The 21,335-nt window shown below is 43.1% G+C and overlaps 1 protein-coding gene across 21 annotated transcripts in view; it reads left to right on the top strand.

Annotated features, from left to right (window-relative positions):
* The window catches only part of BAZ2B (bromodomain adjacent to zinc finger domain 2B), a 267,863-nt gene that overhangs the window by 166,877 nt on the left and 79,651 nt on the right, over positions 1–21,335 (top strand). For 18 of the 21 annotated variants that reach the window (XM_088474781.1, XM_088474783.1, XM_088474790.1 and 15 more), the window contains 5 exons: positions 7,840–8,019; positions 12,955–13,113; positions 13,487–13,671; positions 17,522–17,710; positions 19,471–19,863. In XM_088474781.1, the coding sequence (XP_088330907.1) occupies positions 7,840–8,019; positions 12,955–13,113; positions 13,487–13,671; positions 17,522–17,710; positions 19,471–19,863 (1,106 nt within the window). The remainder of the gene's footprint in view (positions 1–7,839; positions 8,020–12,954; positions 13,114–13,486; positions 13,672–17,521; positions 17,711–19,470; positions 19,864–21,335) is intronic. The other 3 variants (XM_088474799.1, XM_088474797.1, XM_088474779.1) reach the window with 1 other exon arrangement.

Below are 21,335 nucleotides of genomic sequence, written 5' to 3'. Positions count from 1 at the left end.
CTTTCAGTGGCTTCCAGGTCCCGGTGGTCATGTGACCGTCATGGGGGTTAGGATGAGTATTTTCTATCTATCCCTAACCCTTCCCCTATAGCAGGGATGGGGAACCTCAGGCCCAGGGGCCGTATAACACCCCCGGAATCATTTGGTCTGGCCCCCTGAGCTTTTTTCTGCTAGCCTCATCTGGCTAGCAAGGTGCCTAGAATAGGACCCTGCAGCCAGATTCTATGCAGCAGTGCCACCTGGAGCATCCTGATGACGCTTCAGACGGTCACACCGCTGCCCTTAAAGCTCCCAGGAGCATCCTCAGTATGCTTCGGACATAGCTGTAATCATGGGTGATTGTGGCCCAGCCCCATGTTTACTTTCTAGTGTTGACACTGCGGTGTCGACATGGTAACTGTTGACCATTTGACTGAATACGCTCTGAGGAATGTTTTTAGCGCCTAGCTAACTCTATGCCACAAAGAATCCTGGACGTTTTTTGGGCAATGGGGGTCTTGCCCAGTTCGGGAATTAGTATTTATCACGGCCACAATCACCAGGTTTAGCCACGCACAGAGTCTAAAGAAGTGGTTAGGGTGCCCAAACCACCATTAGTGCGCCCCCAGAAAACGGGATTTGGACACTTCAGGAGGCTGCGAGAAGAACTGTCCCCCCCCAGTTCCCCCCCACCCCACCCGCAGCTTTAGGCATCCGAACGGAGCAACAATTGAATCGCCTCATTTGTGTGTAACAATCACCATTATGGGGTGAGAGGGAGTGGGGATTTTTTAATTATTATTCCCATACTACCGTAAAGGCTTTGTGACAATTTTCTGTGTATGATGCGTGTGATTGGGTGACAGCTGGCATTTGACTGGACAGAAGTTGCGGCTATCCAATCACATGCCCCTTTATTTAAAATATAAATGCCCTCCACCCCAATCCCATATTTTTAAATCTACCAAGACCCAGTCCCTGGTTTTACACTGGAAGATTGCGTACAGTAAAACCTTTAAACCCAGAGATCCTTGAACAGTCCTAAGATCTAGGGTTTCTGAGCCAGGGACCTGAGATATTCCAGATTTGATTATTTGTTCCTTTGCTTGAGCACATTACATAACTAATGCTTTAGGGAAAGTGTTTTGTGCCACGGTGACGTCATCGGTTCCTATAGCAGATGGCTGCCACCTTGAAGCAGTGTAGATAAATAAGATCACCTCACCTATACAGTAGGTTGCAGCTTCATGCATTCTGTCAGTTAATAGTAGAAGTCATTTTGCGCACAGACCTATTTTGTAAAGACATTGACATTTTGGACTGGTAATGAGCGATTGCTTTACGATCTAAAGCTGATTTCCTCAGCTGGATTCAGCGATAAACCTGATATGTCTTTTCTGCTACATGTCTTGGCTCACTCCCGCATATTCATCTTTACTCCAACAAATAATTTATGATTATACAAAGAAGAGAATCTTTAATGCAATGCAGCCAAAGTGACCTCAAATTCTTTTCTTGTGTAGCATTTAATGGTCCTGCAGTTTTCATGTAGTAGTGTTATTTTTTATTTTTTTTAGCAGACTTAGTCACCTTTAAAATAACATGGTATTTGTATCCTGTGAAAATTGATGTTTTCCTGTCCTCTAGCTCCTTCAAGTGACTGCATATCAGTTAATTAAGTATACGTGTATGACTAATGATGCCATTTAAATTCTGTACACATAAAGATCTAAGAAAACCAGCCACTTATTTTGACAAATTGTGATAGAGCATCGTATGGCTGCAAAGTGCAACACAATGTGGAAATACATTTATTTGTAGGACCGGGATATGGACGAAATCTGTCTACCTAATGAACCCACTGTTTAATAGAGTTTAAACTGGGATTGTTATTTCGAGACGGTAGAGACAGCCATTTACAGGCCTTTTATCTAAGGGTGGGTGATATTTTCCATTGCTGCTTATCGCAGTGATAGAAATTCTTTTTTTTAGTTTTGATTTACCAATAAAATATCACAGGCAGCGGTTAGAGTATTCTTACAGCATCCTCATCCAGTCTTGGAAGCTGTTGTGCATGCATGATTTGGATTTTGCGGCTCACACATGTTCAGTGTAATGTCCACTACCAAAACACAAAAATGGAGGCATGCCTGTGGTACTTGTAGCACAGTTTACCTTGATAAATAGGCTTTCCCATGCACCATAGAGCCCAAGCTAAAAGCCATCACTGACCAGGGTCTTGGTAAATATGTGTTTTCATCCGAGATGGGTCTCCTATCTGCTTTCACCAGTTTTCTCCCTATTATGAATAGGCCTATTTGTGAGCTAAACCAATATTTAGGTCATTGCAATCTATGAAATCGCTACTAACCACAAACCCACTGATGCAGTGTATGTATGATGTGTACTATCCATATTGTTCTAGGTGACCCCTATCCGGAGAAAATACCGGTATACCATGCAACTGTTTTTAACTTGCTTACACACGCCCTCTGCCACCATTTAAGGATGCTGGTTTTAAATCACAGAACCAACATGAAATATCGCTGTATTCAGCAACTCCGGAGATTGCCTTAAAGCACCTTTATAAAAAATATATATTTTTTTACATGATTAAGCCATTTCAAAAATGTTTCTAAAATTGATAGCATACCCCTATTACCTGATTGTATAAGGGGTCCATGGGTTTTACTTCCACTGCAATGTTTAAGTCGTTGCATTGGAACATAATGCCTAACTGCAAACTGTTGCCGCCTCTGCCTGTTTCTGTATCTACAAGCTGCATATCATTCAATTAAGGGCTGTATTCAATTAGACGCGATAAGCCGTTTTCGGCAAAAAAGTTTTGCCGGTGACGTCATTTCGCCAGGTGGAAAAGCATCGCCGTATTCAATTCCAAATACTTTTCGCGGATGCGAAAAACGCAATGCAGTGTTATAGGCGAAAAAGATTAGGTGGTGAAAAAAGTGCATAATTGCGGTTTTGAGGTGCAAACGTCGGGAAACCACTCAGCACCCTTGGGACAGCCCCCCAAAGCATAACTGCGTCAAAACAATACTAAAAAAAACACCTCAAGAAATTACTTTGAAAAAGGGATCGAAAAAAAAATCAAAGTCGGGGTACAAACTTAAAAACTAGCGAAATAAGCTTTTGGGGGGTCTGCAGGTGTGGGGGAGGTGTTTTTTTGTTTGCATGTGCTTGCTGAAGGTGCGTTTTTTAAAACTTCACTTTTGCGATTTTAACCATACTTGCACCCATTTCCATGTACCCCAAATTTGCTAGGACTAGTTATTTTCGCAAAAAAAAAAACTGCTAACTTCTATTCTTCACCATTTGTGCAAAGACGCTAATTAGCAGCTATTGAGAGAACTTTAGTACCCCAAATACCTTCAGCAGGGCTATTCGGGGGCATCTAGATTGATCCCCAGTTTTAGTACATCTTTTGGGGGGCGTCAGGCTGATTTCCCCAAATCTGACAGCACTTTTCGCCTGTTTGCATTTTGCCGGGTCACGTTTTCGCATCCTCTGGAATTGAATATGCCGTGCACGAAAAGTTTTTGCCTCCAAAATACGCGGTCGGTGAAAAGTACATTCCGCCGATGGCTGCGAAATTATCACTGCTAATTTAATACGGCCCTAAGTATACATGTTGACTAATTTTGCCTTTCAGAAAGACAAGGATCGGAAACACAAATCACAAACTTTGTGCAATGCTTTAAGTCTAATCCACATTTGAATAAGTTAAGATATCACTGTTTTAATGTGAGTCTAATGCAGATGTTTGTAATATAAATATATATATATATTGAAAAGCTTGTGAACTACAATATGGGAAGCAATCGGGAAGCCGACTGCCTAAATACCGGCAGCCAGCTCCCCGACTGTCATTTCCCGGCAAGGGTGAAATGCCGGGCGTCTAGATGTAGACGCCCGGGATCCCGATCGTAGTGATGCTGGGCGCCGCGAGCGGACAGCCGCGCGGGGGGGGGAGGGTTAGGTTTAGGGCTCCCGGGGGGGACTTAGGGTTCGGCACCCCCCCCCGGGAGGGATAGGGTTAGGCCAGGGGGAGGGAGGGTTAGGGTTAGGCACCCCCGGGGGGGACTTAGGGTTAGGCACCCCCCGGGGGACTTAGGTTTAGGCAGCGGGGAAGGGGGTGGTTAGGCACTTAGAGGGGGGATTAGGGTTAGACACTTGGAGGGGAAGTTAGGGTTAGGCACGCCTAAGGAGGGTTAGGGTTAGGGGGGTTAGGTTAGTATATACTCGCCAGTCCACGATTGGGTTTCCAGCGCTGTCGGGCTTCCGCTGCTTCTAACTCTGCTTTTGTCGGGCTGCCGCTGACGGAAATCGTGGCCGGCGGTATTTCATACCCGTTTCATTAATATGGCTGTCAATAGCAACCTATAGATGTTTTGCTGTAATTTACTATTATTTGTTGAACTTGACAAGTATTCGTGTTACAAGGCAGAATTCTATTTTATTTATAGTCTAGAAAGATGCCAGCCCCACCAGTATTCATGGTGATTTTCATAGAACGATGTTAGGGCAAACTACAGGTCATTCATTTTGTCTGTTTTCCTGGATTACGTTTAGTAAATCTACTTCTGAGATCTGCACAATATTTAGCAGCTGCTGTAGCAGGTTCTCTGGTGTAACATCTCGGCAGAAGCTGTTTTGTGCTCTGAGAGTCTTATTGTAACATTTCCTGCGGACATTTTATACACTTTGCAAACTATAAATTCTAGCTAGAGAGAGCATTGCAGGAATACAGATAAAATGAAAGCTAATTGCTATGAAACTTAAGTAGGTCTTTTCTTTGTCACTATAACTGTATAACTAGCATTATCTGTAATACTCTGCAATGTGGGCAGATGGACAGGAGCATTAAGGGTCCATGGTATAATTAGTGTTGTTTTGTAAGGATTCAGCCTATGCAAAGTCCTCTGTCTAGACATGCTATAAAAACTGCAATGAAATTGAATGAAGATGACAGATCTATTTAACCTGTGGCCCTCCAGCTGTTGTGAAACTATATGTCCCAGCATTCCCTCCCATCGATCAGCTGGTAAAGGATGCTGGGACTTGTAGTTTCACAAAAGCTGAAGAGCCACGTGTTAGCCAGGCCTGTATTATTCGATAATTTTTTTTATCAGTGGATCCCTCATTGGATACCTAGCAACATTGTACATATAAACAAATAATTTGATGTGGGTCACATGTATGGTACATGGTCAGAATGTAGCAGTGACATGCGGTGAGGTCAGTGGCTGGAAAGGCACACATGGAGATGAGTCTGAGTGCTGAGAGCCTGTCTCACCCCCTACTCACTATAAAGGCCCCCATACACGGTGAGATTCAAAATTGGTAAGATCAGTTGTACGATTTCCCTTGAAATTCTTCATAAGATGTGGTCAAATGGTGTACGATTGATCATTAAGATCATAGGATAAGATGCATAGAAGTGTATCACATCGTACATGATCAGTTGAGATCTCTCTGCAAACCCATCTGATCTGCGATCCAACTTGACGACGGTGGGGATGCGCATCGGGGTTGCAGAAGACTCAAAATACAACTATTTGCAAACGATTGGTCTGACCAACCTGTAGAAAATGCCAAAATTGTTTTAAAAATTGTCCTGTGTATGGCCAGCATAACTCTCCCCTCACTACACTAAGCTTCAGTGTCCATTGATTCTCCTACCTGCATCACTGTGTCTTCTCTTGCTGCTGCTGCTGACTGAGCTCCATCAGTACTCAAGGCATGCCCCCCATACTCAGAGGCATGCCTCTATTAGCTCTTTCTGTGCAGCACACTGCCCGTGGTGTGGCCCCTCCACCAGCTCTGCAAGCAGTGTCTGACTATACAGAAGCGAGGCTGAGCTGTTGCTGCCTCGTTTCTCATCTCCCTGCCGTCCCAGGGAGCTCCACAAAGCTGGTGAGTGTTAACTATAAAAATTATTACAATAAACAAAGAAGATGTTTATGTTATAAATATCTTCTTTGTATTTTTCTAATTTTTATATCAAATCACAGGAGTATGACAGGGGAGGTTCTGCCTACCCTGACTACACGTCCCTGGAATGTAGACACCAAAATGTACACATGGGGCCTGATTCTGTAAGGATCACAATTACAAAGCTACAATCAGGCAGCTTTGCAATTGCAATCCTTTGCAGATATGGTAATGCACAGGAGGCATCACGCCCCCTGGGCATTACTTAACCAAGTTGCATTGTTCCACGCAGCATCGGTTGATCTGCGTACTATCGGCTGACTGCGGTGACCCATAGGGTCCCGCAGCGGCCGCCGCAGTTTAGAGGAAGAGGCCAGGAAATCTCCGTCACCCGACGGAGATCCTAGCCTCTTCCCTCCCCCCCCCCCCCCCAACAGCTGTGACATGCCTCCATTTCGGGTAACGGAGGCTGTCGCCACCCCCTCCCCACCCCCAAACGGCAGCAGACTGTCAATCACTGCCAGTCTGCTACCAGTTTGCAAGCGTACTCGCAGACCCGTTCTGCACATGCACAGAACGGGTCTGGCATCTGCGCACATTCCGAAACATTGGAAATCTGCGTTCAGCACTGCTGAATCAGGCCCGTGGTCTGAATGTCGGCATTCAGAATATTGGCATGGACGGGAGGTCGACAATCAGAATGTCGACGTACACAATGTCAACTGCAGATTTTAGCCAATTTTAGGGTCAGGGTTAGGTTTACTGTCCCAATTTAGGCAGGAAAGTCCAGATTTTAGGGTAGAGGTTCCCAAACTGTGGGCCTCATTCAGAGGCGGTCGGAGGATGCAAGCAGTCGCTCAGAAATTGGGCGGCCGCTTGCATCCTGACCGCCCGCCTCTGTTTCGGTCGTTAGGCTGTGGGTTTACACCCACAGCTCTAACGACTGCTAGGGTGATGGTCGCGATGGTCTTAGACCATCGCGACCATCGGGGCTTACGACGAGACCCTAGAGTAGGGTCTCACTTGTCGTAAGCCCCGGAGAGCTTCTGGCTCTGTCAGAGCCGGAAGCTCTCCACTTACATCACTAGTGATGTCAGTGGGGCCTCCCCCCATGGGAACGCCTCCGTTTGGGCTGCCACCCCCCCGGCCCGCCTTCCAAACGGGGCGAGCTGTCAATCAACATTGACAGCTCGCCACCTTTGGAAAGAGACCCGCTACGACCGGCGCTGTCGGTCGTAGCGGGTCTCACGCATGCGCACGAAGGAGCCGGCTCCCTCGTGCACATGCGCACTTGACAAACATCGAGGCGGCCGTGCGGTCGTAGCTGATTGGCTGGTACTTTATCTCTGTTCACTTTATCCCCCTCCAAGGCTTAGTAAATAGACACCTGAGGGTCGCCTGTGCCCAAGCATGGTTTTCCTTAGGGCTATACCGTAAGGGTGCCTTGAGGACCGAGTTTGGGAACCTCTGTTTTAGGGGACGGTCCCATCAGGACTTTGTCCAGGTTTGGGGACAGTTAGGAGATCTGTTACCCCGAGTGTTGCATCTCTAATGCTGATTGTACCAGTGGAAGCTACATTCAGCTTTCTAGGGGTGCGGTTAGTGGTATTTGGTTGGGGGTAGGCCAGCGCTTCATGGCACTAGGCATGCCTCCGGCGGACATGCTAATTCCAAAGGCGGCTTCTCATATGAAAACAGTGGAATAAAATCATTCCTTCCACCTACACCCCTCACATGCCCATGTAGAAGAGCTGGCAGTTCTATATTGGTTTGACCTGTGTATCATGGGAGCTGAGCACTTGGCCTGTTAGTGCACTGTTTGACATTCTCTAAAGATATGTGATGTTTTTCAGACATTATACACTGTACAGTATATGTATTGAAATCTTTGCATCTGTCTTCCTCTAGGACACTTGTTCAGAGCTTCTGGAGATCAGCCGTTCAATCTGTCCAGTGCCTTTCCAATGTTGAGCCACCCGCTCTTTGGCCTGCACGCAGCCAGCTCAGGACACTCCGAATTTGGTGGTTTGGGAACTCTTGGTACACCCACAGCCTTAGCAGCACATCCCCACTTAGCACATTTTCCAGGTAAATACTACGAATGAGAATTCTGTAACACTTTTCCTGTTTATACTGATTCTTGCATAGAGTTGGAAATCTCTCCAGCTGATGTCTATCTCTGGTTAATAAGACATCCTAGTACTTGTAGTTCTACAACAGCAGGAGATCCACGTGTTGTCTAGGTCTGTTCTGATCTGTTTGCTACTTGTAATTTTCTTACTGCGTTTGATTAAATGTAATCAGTGTTATCTAACAATACTGTAAATTCAGCCAGCAAATGTTTAGATTTTTTTGTTTTTGTTTTAGCATTATGTGACAAGAGGATGTCAGATACTTACTATTTTTTTTTATTTTTTTGTATTACAAATGAAATTGGACATACTAATTTATACTGTACTCTTGGTAACCCAGCTGTGGGTGATTTGGATTTATGCTGTATTATGGACAATGTACACAAATCTGTGTTGCATTATCTAACAACCAGTCACGTTAGTTTTCAACTGTAAATAATGGAAAATGACAGGCTCTGATTGGCTGCACATTACACAATATGTTGTGGAATTTCATAAACACGACATCTGTGTTTGCAGCAATGTTGAAAAGTATCTTCTATATTTCGGTCTCCTATGTATTCCAGGTAGCGTCACACCATTATTTAGCTCTTTGAAAAATCTAGGTGAAGGGGGATAGTTTATTTTTTTTTTTTTAGAATTATATGTAGATAGTGGAAACCTTTTTATAGCATGTAGGTTTCATCATGAATAGCATTTATTTAGATTGTTGTACATGTGTTCCACAAAACATATGATCATAAATGATCCTGCATAGATTATGTAAATTGTCTGCATATTTGTGTTTATTAATGGACCACAAGTAGTGGCAGGCTATTATTTATGTGGCTGCAGTTATGTGCTCGGGGACCCTGCTAAGGTCACCCCCCATTGTATTAGAATAACCATATTCTTTTATAGCCATGAGTATATTAATGCCTCTGAAACAAGGAAACTTTATGGTTTTTATATTTAGGTAAATCTGTTGGCTTATGTTAGGTTGGAGATTGGTTCCCAGGAAAGCGGCATAGCTTTTTTGGCTGTGAAACTGTACCCCGAGTGGTCACGTTATCATGGGCTGTTGTTGAGTTCTACTTGCCATTATCACATAGTATAATTGCTGAGCCACCAGGCTACATCCTAGTTAAATATATCATATTGATATGATGACGGTTCTTTAACTTAGGGTTGAAGCGACTAATTCACAAATTGCAGCTAATTATTACTGGCCATTGACAGTAGTAGGACATTTAAAATTCATAGCTTTACAGTTTACTGCAGAACCTAATGGTGGGTATAACAATACGTAGACTGGGCAGTATTATTATCTTTTATTTAAGCGCCACAAACTTTCTGCATTCTGCAGCACCATAAGGAATACACATAGTAATAGTTTAACGTGTCCTATAATAAGTACAAAATAGTGTAAATTCACACATGTAAGAACATGCATCAAAATAAAGACAGACTAGGTAGGCCGAGGACATGAGATGAGGATAGGACAACACGCTATCTTGTAGGGCAAGCAGTTTGACAGTTGATGAGCTTGTACACAAGGTTAGGGAGAGCATACACTACACTGGCTCCCCTTCAGATGCCAATTCAAGGTTCTTACACTCGCCTACAAAGCCCTCACCCAAACCTCTCCCACTTACATCTCATCTCCCTTCACACTCCCGCCCGTCCACTTCGCTCAACAAATGCACGCCTTCTCTTCTGCCAACTGATTACTTCCTCCCACTCCCGCCTCCAAGATTTTGCCCGTGCTGCTCCCTACCTTTGGAACTCTCTCCCTATCAGACTCTCCACCTGTCTACAAATCTTCAAACGGGCTCTCAAAACTCACTACTTCATCAAAGCCTTCCAGCTCTCATCCTACCCCACCTCATGCTCTTTCCTCCCTAACTTCCCCTTCTATGTCACACCTGTCTGTCTGCCCCTCCCCTTTAGAATGTAAGCTGTCACGAGCAGGGACCTCTTCCCTCATGTGCTTCTATTTACATTTTCTTCTACTCTTTACTCCCCATTAGGGCACCTAACACGTCACTGCCAACTCCCTGCTGCTTATTGTGAGTGTTTTAATCACTATTGCAGCAATGTATATAAACCTTATTCTGCACTATAATGTACTGTAAGTTACTTGTCTCTTGTTCACTTATTAGTTTATGTACTCTGTAAGGCGCTGCGGAACACTTGTGGCGCCATATAAATAAAGGATAACAATAATAATACAGTATCCGAGGCATTGGGGGCATTTCATTTCTGGGTCGCAATGTGTTGATTTCACACATTACCATATATTACCGTTGCCCAACATCGCTGATTTTCCTGTGCAAGGCAAAATCTCTATCTGCCGTTCCATAAAGCACATCACATTTTTTTTTTTTGTTTCACATCAAGGAAACCTAACACTAAGGAAAAGGCACCAAGGTTAGTATCAGTAAAATAGAGGAGTAGTATGTATTATTATGCCCACAGCACATAAACGGAGTATAGTCCACATTCCCTTTAACTCTTACAATCTACATAAGGTTAGCATGGGATTAACAATAAAACTTTGGGGCTTGCAAAGGTCACTCTGAAACCATTGTCTCTAGCAACGGTCTTACTATTTTATTGTTTAATACTAACAACACAGCCAGCTCCCAATAATATATGTTTAAATTGTAGCATCGTTTTCTAATAATAAAAATCAGGTGGAAAAAAAAAATCTGAATTGCTTGTTATTTGCCTGAAATAAACAAAGCATTTCCCTTGAAGCGCCCGTTCATATGTGCAGCCTACAAATCAAAACACGTCTCGTGAAAATCACACCCGTCTCAGACAAGACACAGCGCCGAGAGCATTGTCAGGAGCAGAAGATTGCAGCGTTTGTTACCCATGAGAAGTCTTTTTCTTGCTCCCTCAGAGACCGTTTATATTGGTTTGATAAGTTTATAGAAGAAAGTTTAGTTATACAGCTAGCTGTTGCGCTGCGACGGAGGGCATATTATGTTGTGCCTCGGGCACCCCAGAGGTTTTATACATACAATCTCTGAAGCTATCAAATCTCCAGCTGTTGTTTCTACTTACTTTGGCCTCTTTGGAGGAAACAAATGATACTTGTTACTGTAGTTCTCCAAAGACGTTTGAAATCATCTGATATGTACAACCCTTTAGGGAGCTATTATATATACTGTAATCTACAACCTCATTCTAATAGGCTCTGTACAATAGCTGAATCTATACGGGCATTCTCCTTGATGTGGTCTAAAAACCACAGAGGCTTCTTTTCTAATACCCAAGCCCTGATCAGCAGTCATTCCTAGCCTGTTTTAGCAGAAATGCAGAAATAGATGTTGCGCAATGAATTTTTAAGTTCACAGCAGGCGCTAGAAAGAGGGGGGTAATCTACAAAAGTGACACACAAAATCCCCCAGCAAAAGTTATTATGGAGATTGTGATTTCTGTCCACATTCCACATAAAATACACTAAGGTTCTAATAGAGGGACACAAATAGGCATTACGCAACATTCATTACTGGAATACCAACAAGAAACGTCCTTTGAATTAGTAATAAAATGAAACGTGAATTTTCATAGAAATTTCAGCCACGGAATGTAATAAGAACTAATGTAGTTTTGGGTTTTTCATGACTTATTGATCACCTACAGTTTTATTTTCTAAGATGCAATTTTTATAATCCATTCTCATTCTTCAGGATTTCTAAAATGCTTGCCTACTCTTCCAAAGTGTCTGTAGACTTCAGAATTTCGGGGCGTGCTCCCTGACTTCCAGGAGAGCAGGGTACTTTCCAGGATCTCTACCATTTCCCTAATGAAGTGAGCAGGGCTTGATGATGTAATTGGATCATCATGGCCCTTTCCTCTGTTGCTGTATATCGCAGTTTTTTCCGCCATAATGTTGCAAATCTCGTTGCCAAGCCCTGCAAGCTTGCCATTTGTACCAGGTCAGAGGTCTCCAAAGTTGGCAAGCATGCATTATAAGTTTAGGGGCTTTCCCACCTTTAACTTTAACGGTTTCATTTGTACACTTGTCTTGCTATGAGCAGACAGAGTTGATTGGGTTCATAACTGATGATATAAAAACATGGCTGAAAAGGCAAGGACAGTAGGAAACAACAGGTAAAGAAAAGTTAGGCAACATCAATAAAAGTTGCAGGTAAGTACATATAAATCAGTAAATGAACATGTATTAACAATGATTAATTTAAATGAAAAATTACTTATTAATTGAACATGTCATGATGAGGATTGTTTTTCCATTAAGGTCCCATAGGATTGCAACACATGTGACATGCACACATGTATCTGCCCAGCAAGTAAGTGCCCATGGGAGTTATATTCATTCAGATGTGTCCTCATACATCTAGCCTCATTGCGCGTTAAACAGCCCTTCTAATCGCGCCGTGTCGTGACTCGGTAGCGCAGAGCGTCTTTTTTTCGTGCAACTTCTTACATTCAAATGCGTCTTATTCGTGTTTTGGATATGTAGCACGAGCAGCTTCTGCTGATTAAAATGATATGCAGCATGCCTATATTCTGTGTGCGAGTGCATCTGCATGCGAAATGCTACATTACAGTGTCAGCGGCTGTAACACTGCAACGTAGGCATGCTGCATATACTTTTAATCAGCAGTAGCTACTTGTGCCACCTATTCGCATTGCTGTGCGATTAAGACGCATTTGAATGTAAAAGTCGCACGAAAAGATGCTCAGCGCTACCGAGTTACACAGAACACCCGCATTTTATGTGTAGCGTGCGGAGGATACATGTATGATGCAAACACATAAACCTTACAGTGCTTGTCATGTCACTGGTTCTTAGCCAATATTATTCCATAAATATAAGTTCAGCCCATAAAATTGTTTCTATACAGTTCAGAGAAAAGCTCCCTTTTTGTTTTCCGAGGTGCAGAATGGTGGCGAGCGACAGACCCACATACCCGCGCTGCTTTCTTCCCCCCACTGCTTGGACTTCCTCCTCTATTCACTCCCCCATCTCAGAATAATGACTCCAATTTTCATCTCCGGATGGCTGGGAAAAATGTCCGTGGAGCCACAGAAAAAGGTACAATATCAACTGTGCACATGTTCTAGTCGGATTGTGACTGAATTGTATGTTAATCCTTCAGTTTAATGATTAATAATTTTGGGGTTTATTGAAATAAACATCTATTATAGTTACAATGATCTCTGTAGTATCAGTCACTTTGCTAATTATAGTTATTGGTTGAGCTATACAAATGTAATTAGTGTCTTGAGTACATTTCTTTTATTCGTCAAACTGTAACCTGTAATTGTACTTGAATATTTGTTTTTGTGATGTTTTTGTGTTGTTTTATTTTTTGATTCGTTTTTTTTTCTTTGAATTTTCCTCGTTAATATTTCCTTAGCTTGATCATTTCTGTCATGTCATGAAGTGCGTTTTATCCCCTATAAAGGCATAAATGGATCTATCAATGGAAGTAGCCCTACATTAGTGACCAGTAACTGCACATCTGTATTATCGACGACTACCGGTAATAGTGCGGGGCAAGCAAAGAGCGCAAGCCCAGGAGCAGGAGGCCGCATGTGTAACCAGGAGCAAAGCAAGTCAGATGTCAGAAGTGAAAAAAACAAAGACAAGGTCTGTTATACTCTCAGCCAATCATGCTATGTAAATTTACATTTTCAATGTGTCAGTTCATGTGTAATGTTATACTAGTGAGATTTGTCAGTCACACACAATTGCAGGATGCATTTACTGTTTAATTGTTGTTTTTTTTTTTTTTTTTGCAATATATTACACATGCAAAAAGAAATAAAAAAAAGAAGCTAGTAAATAATACACAGGCCATCTACAAAGCATATCCTGTCTCTCTTCTCAAAACACAGGTTCCTCAAACTTGTATCACATCACACATTCTGTAGGTTTTACTTTTATTGAAGGTACAACACCTTTGGTTATGAAGATGAGAAACTTTAGTTATCAGAGAGTATTAGGCGCATAGTGTAGGTTGCACAGTCTAAAAAAGGGATGGCTATTGGTGGGGTGACCATCGATGTTGCCATTGATTCGTCCATTGGTGATTACCATCAGCGACAAAAAAAACATTGATGGTTAGCACCCCTTGATGGCTACCGTGGCTGGGGGCCCAGCAGGCTGCAGACCAATCAGATATTCGTATTATTGTCTCAGGTCACAAGATGGCTGCCTTCCTGGCAAAACACGTTCACTTTGACAATGTTTGTATCAGGTTTAACTGTTCAGTGGCAGGTGGACTATGCCAGCCATCACAGACATAGAGTACATTCTTTAAAACTATAGGCTAAAGACGGGAATCCATAAGAATCTAAAAAAAAATTTATGAGCCAGCAAGTTTTTTTATGTGCTAGCATAAAACACCTCATGCCTCTATTTTTAACACCCACACACCTCATTCCCTTCACTCCCCAAACCACTTCACTTGGTAATTGACCTCCATATAGTGAATACATTATATGGTGATAGTAGTTATGCTATGAATATTAATGTACTTTTTACACAAGGTTGATAAACTTGTTAAAGAAAATAATGTAATTTTATCATAAATCCTTCATTATCGCCTGAAATCTCCTCATTCTAGTCACTATGAAATAATAAATGAAAGGGTACTCATTCTTAAAGCAGCATAGATCATTGTAGCCAGCTATAAGAAGAATCTTATTATATGCTGTGTTCCCTTGGTTTGTGTTTGCAGGATGCTATTAATGATTTATTATTCTGCACAGTGTCATGGTCTACCATTGCAACCATAGTCACATGGCACATGATGCAGTGAGCAGAGAGGCTTCTAAATGCCCCTCTGTGCTCTGCCTGCTTTGTGTACTTGTGTAAGTCTCTCCGTCTCCTCCTCACCCTCCCCGTCTCCTCCTCACCATCACATGACTAGCTGAGAAATGTAAGTTTTTGTAACTGGAAAAATCACATTCATACTTAAATTACACCTAACTCTTTTTATTTATAGAAAGAAAGAAAAAGCTTTCAATGTGAGATCACTGCTCTAAAATGTCTTCATTATTGTAGCTTGTTCTTGTGTCCCTGGTAGAGCAGGTAGGCACCGCTATTTGCTCAGGTAGATCATATCTTTGTAGTGTAGTTCTGGGTGTCTATGGCACTGTGAAAGTTAAGTGAAATCAGCATCCTTCTGTGTGGAAGATGCCATCAGTGCCAGGAGTAAGGTGGGTGGACAAAGGTGTCTGCAAACAAAACAGCTACTTGTCCTATGTCTAATAATTATAAATCAATCACAGTTAGGGAAGGGAGGCAGTGGTTGCAACACTCTAATTCCTATGTGACTGGACACACACCCATTCCTAGGCAGTGTTTTGCATCTCTGGATTAAGGTAGCTACACACATCAGTGTAATCTTGATTGAATTGTCCAGAAGTAGGAGACCTGATCAGGGTCGGCTGCAGCTCTGCTAGCACCCTGTGCAAAATTTAGTTTTAATGACCCCACAGTTCTGATCCTTATGCCTTCGGGGTGGAGATAGTAGTGCGCCAGGTAATAACATGCCCCTACAGTGGTGCCCCAGAGTTGTTAATATGCTCCCGCCGTAGTGCTCTAGAAGCCCCCACAGTAGTTCTCCATAGGTCCCCACAGTAGTGCTCCATAGATCCACACGGTAGTGCCCCATATGCCCAGGGGCGCCAAGAGGGGTGGTGGGTACTAATTACCTGTGCCCAGGCTTGCTGGAGCGGGTCAGGTCTGGTGCTTACAGTGCCCCCTCCCCAGCACACACAATTGGGATTTTTTATCCGAAGGGGGCATGACCACGCCTCCTGCTGTTAGGCCACGCACCCGGGTCTCTGCACACCTGCATATGCCCCCACACTAGTGCTTCATATGCCGCCACAATAGTGCCTCATATGACCCCAGTAATGCTACATATGCCCCAATAGTAGTCCCTAAGTCCCCAAGGTGTCTCTGTCTCCAAACCCCCTACGGTCTCCAACTTTCATTTCTTTAGCCGTCTTCCTCATCTGTCAGCTCCTACATGTTGTCTCTGTAAATTACATGAATGGTCATGTGATCGTTGTGCTGCTAGGTGCCTCTTCCCCAGCATCTTCAATGTCGAGTGCAGTATGGCCAGATGTACGCAGACACATTGGCCAGGCAATGTGTTTATGGGGCATATTTATCACCTGCGGATGGCATGTCATAAATTAACTCAATTTTGCAATGTGATATTTTGAATGCATCGCAAGGATGTATCAAATATCGCATGCACGGACAGAGCTTGCAAGAATGCTCTGTTCACGCGAATCCTCTCCCCGCTGAGCTCCTCTGTGATCCGGTCATCTGATGACCGTGCGTGACCTCGGGCATCTGATCCCTGCAGTAAACTGAGGATGCCACCGGAAATTCACAGCACATCCGTTTACAGATCAGATGTCCGGGGCACAGCAATCCAATGACAGGGTCACTGAGACAATCATCGTATCACCGATCACTGAATGGAGCAAAGTGGGGTTGTTTTTTTTATCCATTGTGATCGGCCTGTGGTCTATAAGACACACAGGCTGATCACAGAAGCCTACTCTGGGCTCTGGTCTCCCTGTCAGCAGGCAGGAAGAGCTGAGTTGGAGTAGGGGAAATGGGGTAAAGGCTGCCTAATGTCATCTCCAGATAGCGTTATTATCTCAAGACTCCATCCTGGTATTTTTTAACATTTTACTTGAGAAATGCAATATGCTTACTGAACAAATTTGATTTCAAGGGCTTGCAAGAGCACTTTGTGAATTCTTCTCTAATTGCCCTTTCATACATTTCTGTGATACTAAAATAATGTGAATAAGGCCAGAAGCAAGGGCCATGGGGCAGCGACGGTGTCATCCACCGAGCCCTGCGCTCTCTGCGACTCCACCACTCACACACCCCTAGTTATGGTGCTGCATATTGCTGCAATGCCAGGTTCCTTGAGTCACCTCTGGATTTGACTAAACCAGTGCACGCGCCCCTAAGTCTTGGCACCCTGCATGATTGTACTGCTCGTATGTCACCTGAGCCGCCTCAGAACATATCAATTCCACACAGAATGATACAAATAGATTGTTTAAAATTCAGACTGGATGAGGTGGAATGTTGTATCTTGATGCAACCAATTGTTGCATTGCTGCAGTCGTGTAATTAATCACTGCAATGCACATGCTAGGCCAAGGTAAACCAGAAATCGTGTTTGTTTAGTGAAATCACCTTTGTTTTCTTTCAGATTTCCAATAGATTTGATCAGTTAGATTTCGGTGCAAATGATATAATATAAGTTCATAAATTGTGATTCATTTGTAAAGATAATATGGTATATGATTGACTCATAATAGAGCTAATGATAGTAGCATAACAACAAAGGAAAGCCTCATTTCATAACATTGCACAAGATGCTGCAAAAACAGTAATACATGCACTCATAAGCTAATAAACAAAGGGCTCTTACACTGATTATTTCTCTCTGCAGCAAAAACAGAGAAAAAAAGCAGCTGAAAGTTCCAGTTCCAGCGAGTCCGGCTCCTCGTCTGACACCTCAAGCGATGGAGCCAGTAGCAGCGATTCTGATGATTTAGAGGAAGAGGAGCAAAGCATTGAAGAAAGTGATGACGATGACTCAGATTCTGAAAGTGAAGCACAAACTAAAACTAAGAGCAAGGTACAAACGCCACACTTGTATAGCGATGAAGCCATGAAGAACGTATGCTTCATCAGTTCCTTACACAAATATATGTATACATGTTTATAGACTATTGGAGACACCATTGCTGGCTATAATGTGCAAAGCATATGACCGATGAATGCGGCAGTGAACACAGTGACACCCAATGGCACAAATGCTGTATTTCGAAGACTTGTCAGTGACTTTTTTGCATGGTGCATCACACATCTGTGACAGATAGTCCCTGTGTTTTGATCAGGTCATAACTGAATTTGGTAAATTACTTTGGTAGGGTTTCATGGTTAAGCCCAACTAGTTGATCCATTTACATGCATTTTCACAGATATTTTCTGCTGTCAAAGCCATGTATAAAGTTGAGACTGGCTTAGGCATTACATTTATTACTAAATATGCCCTAAATTAATAATTGCGTAGTGTAAAACTACTCTGTGGCACTCTGAACACCCCTGGCCAGGATATGTGCATGATCTGCCTATGTAGTGCAGTTTGTATGCTGCTGTAGTTAGGGGTTAGGTGTTTAGTGTTTGCAGAATTGCTTAATTTTAGAGCATACACAAATATTTAGAGTTGTACAATATGTCAGCATTCAGAATGTCGTCACCAGAATGTCAACATGCTCAAAATCTCAACATTCAGACAGTCTACTGTAGATGGTCGAGAGGGCAACATGTCAAATGTCAACATGACATAATACAGTCTGCATGTCGACCATGTGGATTTCTGTTGCGGAGAGGAGTATGCTTAACCTAAGCCTAACCCTAATGGTGCATACACACGGTCAGATGAACGATTTTACCAACAATTTTAACGATTTCTGACTGTATTAAAATTAATGGAATCATCCAAATCTGACTGCAAACACATCAGATGTCAGATTTCGTTATCTGACAATCGGGAGCGCGCATTATTCATTGTTCATCTGACAAACATAGATCAGATATGCACAGAAACAAACAGATCACAGGTGCACAACTCCAAATTACTAATTATATATAAATACATTTGCAATCTTTAGCATAATCTTGGCCAAGGTTATGGGCCTACCCACCATATCCAGGTAACCTCTGTAGATTAGGTCCCTAACATACTAGGGTTCAAATCCAAAGTGCAGGACACCCCCAAACTATCCCAGCTAAGCCGTCCCAGGGCACCGCCATAATAAGAAAAGTGAAGTGTAAAAGAGATAGTTAAGAGCAGCCACAGCTGCATATAATGAATGAAAATAAAAAGGTGAAGTACATGTATAATAAACAAACAGATCTGAAGGAAAATCTGACCGTGTGTATGCACCACTAAAATCGTCAAAAGAAATTGTGTCGACATTGTCACATAGATATTCTGTCATTGTCAACATTGTAAATGTCAAAATTCAGACCGTATCAACACTCTGAATGTTGACACTATGAACATATACCCAAATATTAGCTGGTGCGGTTATGTTGGCTGGTGCGGTTATGTTGGCTGGTGCGGTTATGTTGGCTGGTGCGGTTATGTTGGCTGGTGCGGTTATGTTGGCTGGTGCGGTTATGTTGGCTGGTGCGGTTAGGTTATCAGTGCTCCCCACTCCAGCCCTTACTACAGGGACCAACATGTTGCTTGGGTCTGTTATGTGAAATTTGGGAAGCGACTGCTTGGTGCTGTGTGCAGAGGGATGATTCATGGTCAGAATAACAAGCACAAGTGTGTAGAAGTGTGATTGTTATTTCTGAAATATATAACATTATATTTATTTGTAGGTGCTAATTCATAACATCCCAGACCTGAAAGCAGATGGAAACCAAGCAGACAAGTTGCAGGAGAAACGGACACACCAGCAGTTACCTCTTGTTCCTGATTCCCAGACCCGCTCACCATTCCAGTCCCAGCAAAAGCACCCTCAGGTCTTGTCCCAGCATCTTCCCTTTGTATTCCAAAGCTCTCAGGCCAAGGAGGAGGCTGTGAACAAACACACAAGTGTAATACAATGTACAGGACTGGTCTCCACTGTGAAGCCCTCTACATTACTTAGTCAGTCTGATAAGGAAGCCAGCTTGAAACTTGGGACTCTCTCTACTGAAGGACTAAAACCAGGGAACAAAAATACCTCTGAAGAACCCACCTCACAACCCAGCGACCTGAGGATTAAAAGGGTAAGATAGTCCCATTCTGGCTTTGATACAGACTATTTGAAACATTTCCTAAACATATCAACAATCTAAAGAGTTTTCCCTCTGGACCCCCCCCCCCCCCCAAATATGTAATATGTCAAATTTACTTAAAGGTGATCACCAGCTCAAAGAAATACTGGTAAAATGGACCCAGCATATGCCCGGTCACCTCAGCCCACCCCCGCCCTTCCCCCACTTACTTGAGCTGCAACTGTCTTCATTTTTGTTCACCCCAGCACCATGTGGGGACCCCCTTCCCCTGGGAATACATATGTATGTCTCAGGACATGCCATTCTAGATTATTATATAGCTCTATCTCACTGACCATCCCGTTTATGATAACTCTTTCAGAATGGTAATGCTGGGCATACACAGCCAGATAAAATGTCTGTCAGACCGACAGACATTTTATCTGGCCGGCTGCCAGCCGCAGATGTCGCCGGCATACACTGTCAGAGAAATCTCAGTGTATAGCCTGACATCTGCGCTCCGCCCCCGGGAGAGGAGACATTTCCCTGTTCCTTCCGTAGGAAGGAACACAGGAAATGTCTGTCTGTCGGCCGCGCTGGGCATACACTGCCCGATTGGGCAGACAGTTACCAGGTAAATATCGCATCGGACGGGCATGCTGGACAATCCTGCATGCCCGACCGAGCAATATTTAACCCTCGGTCGCCCGCACACACGCTACACTTATCGGGGCGATCCGCCGATATCAGACGGATCGCCCCGATAATTGTAGCGTGTATGGCCAGCATAAGTATTACTTTACATATTACATTGTATAGAAATACAGCAACCAGCATAGACCGCAACCCAGGTAAGTATAAATAAAAATCACTTGCGTTACAGGGTTGTTCTAAATATTTGGAATAGGCAAACATAATTTTTAACTGGCAAATCTATCCTTTATTTTATAAGATTTATGATAGCCAATGTGCTACAAATATGGCATAAGTTATATTGGTGTACTGCATACACATGTAATCTTGTGTGTGACAGATATTATTCCCACCGATGTATATATATTTCCAGTAAAACTGGAAGGGTTTTAACTATAATCTAATTAATTTCTGTTCAAAATTGCACAGGATACTGCGATGAAGAGTCCTCTTTCCCTGGAATTCCAGGTTAAAGATGATTATTAAGAGATTTTGCAATTATGTTGAGCAGCCAGATCTCGTCTGAGATTCCAGAGTCTGTTCTTGCGTCTGCAGATCACCACTATCAGCCTTGGTTATCTTCTATCACCTTTTGATTGAAACCAGATTGTTTTGGGCTCATTTTGGTAGCACACATACTGCTATATTTGGTCAGCTGTAGATATTGCAGTGAATTTGGCCAGACTTAGTGATGCAAAAACTGCTGAATTACAAATGTGTCCTTACACATCTTTGCTGCAGTCGCGCTGAAAAGCCCCTCTCGGCTCGCCTGGTCCTGTGACACTCTGCTA

This window comes from Taudactylus pleione, unplaced genomic scaffold (genome assembly GCF_031769625.1).
Source record: "Taudactylus pleione unplaced genomic scaffold, aTauple2 ptg000156l, whole genome shotgun sequence".
NCBI classification, from domain to species: domain Eukaryota; kingdom Metazoa; phylum Chordata; class Amphibia; order Anura; family Myobatrachidae; genus Taudactylus; species Taudactylus pleione.
The sequence above is the reverse complement of the archived record's forward strand: the minus strand, read 5'-3'. Positions and strand labels throughout refer to the sequence as shown.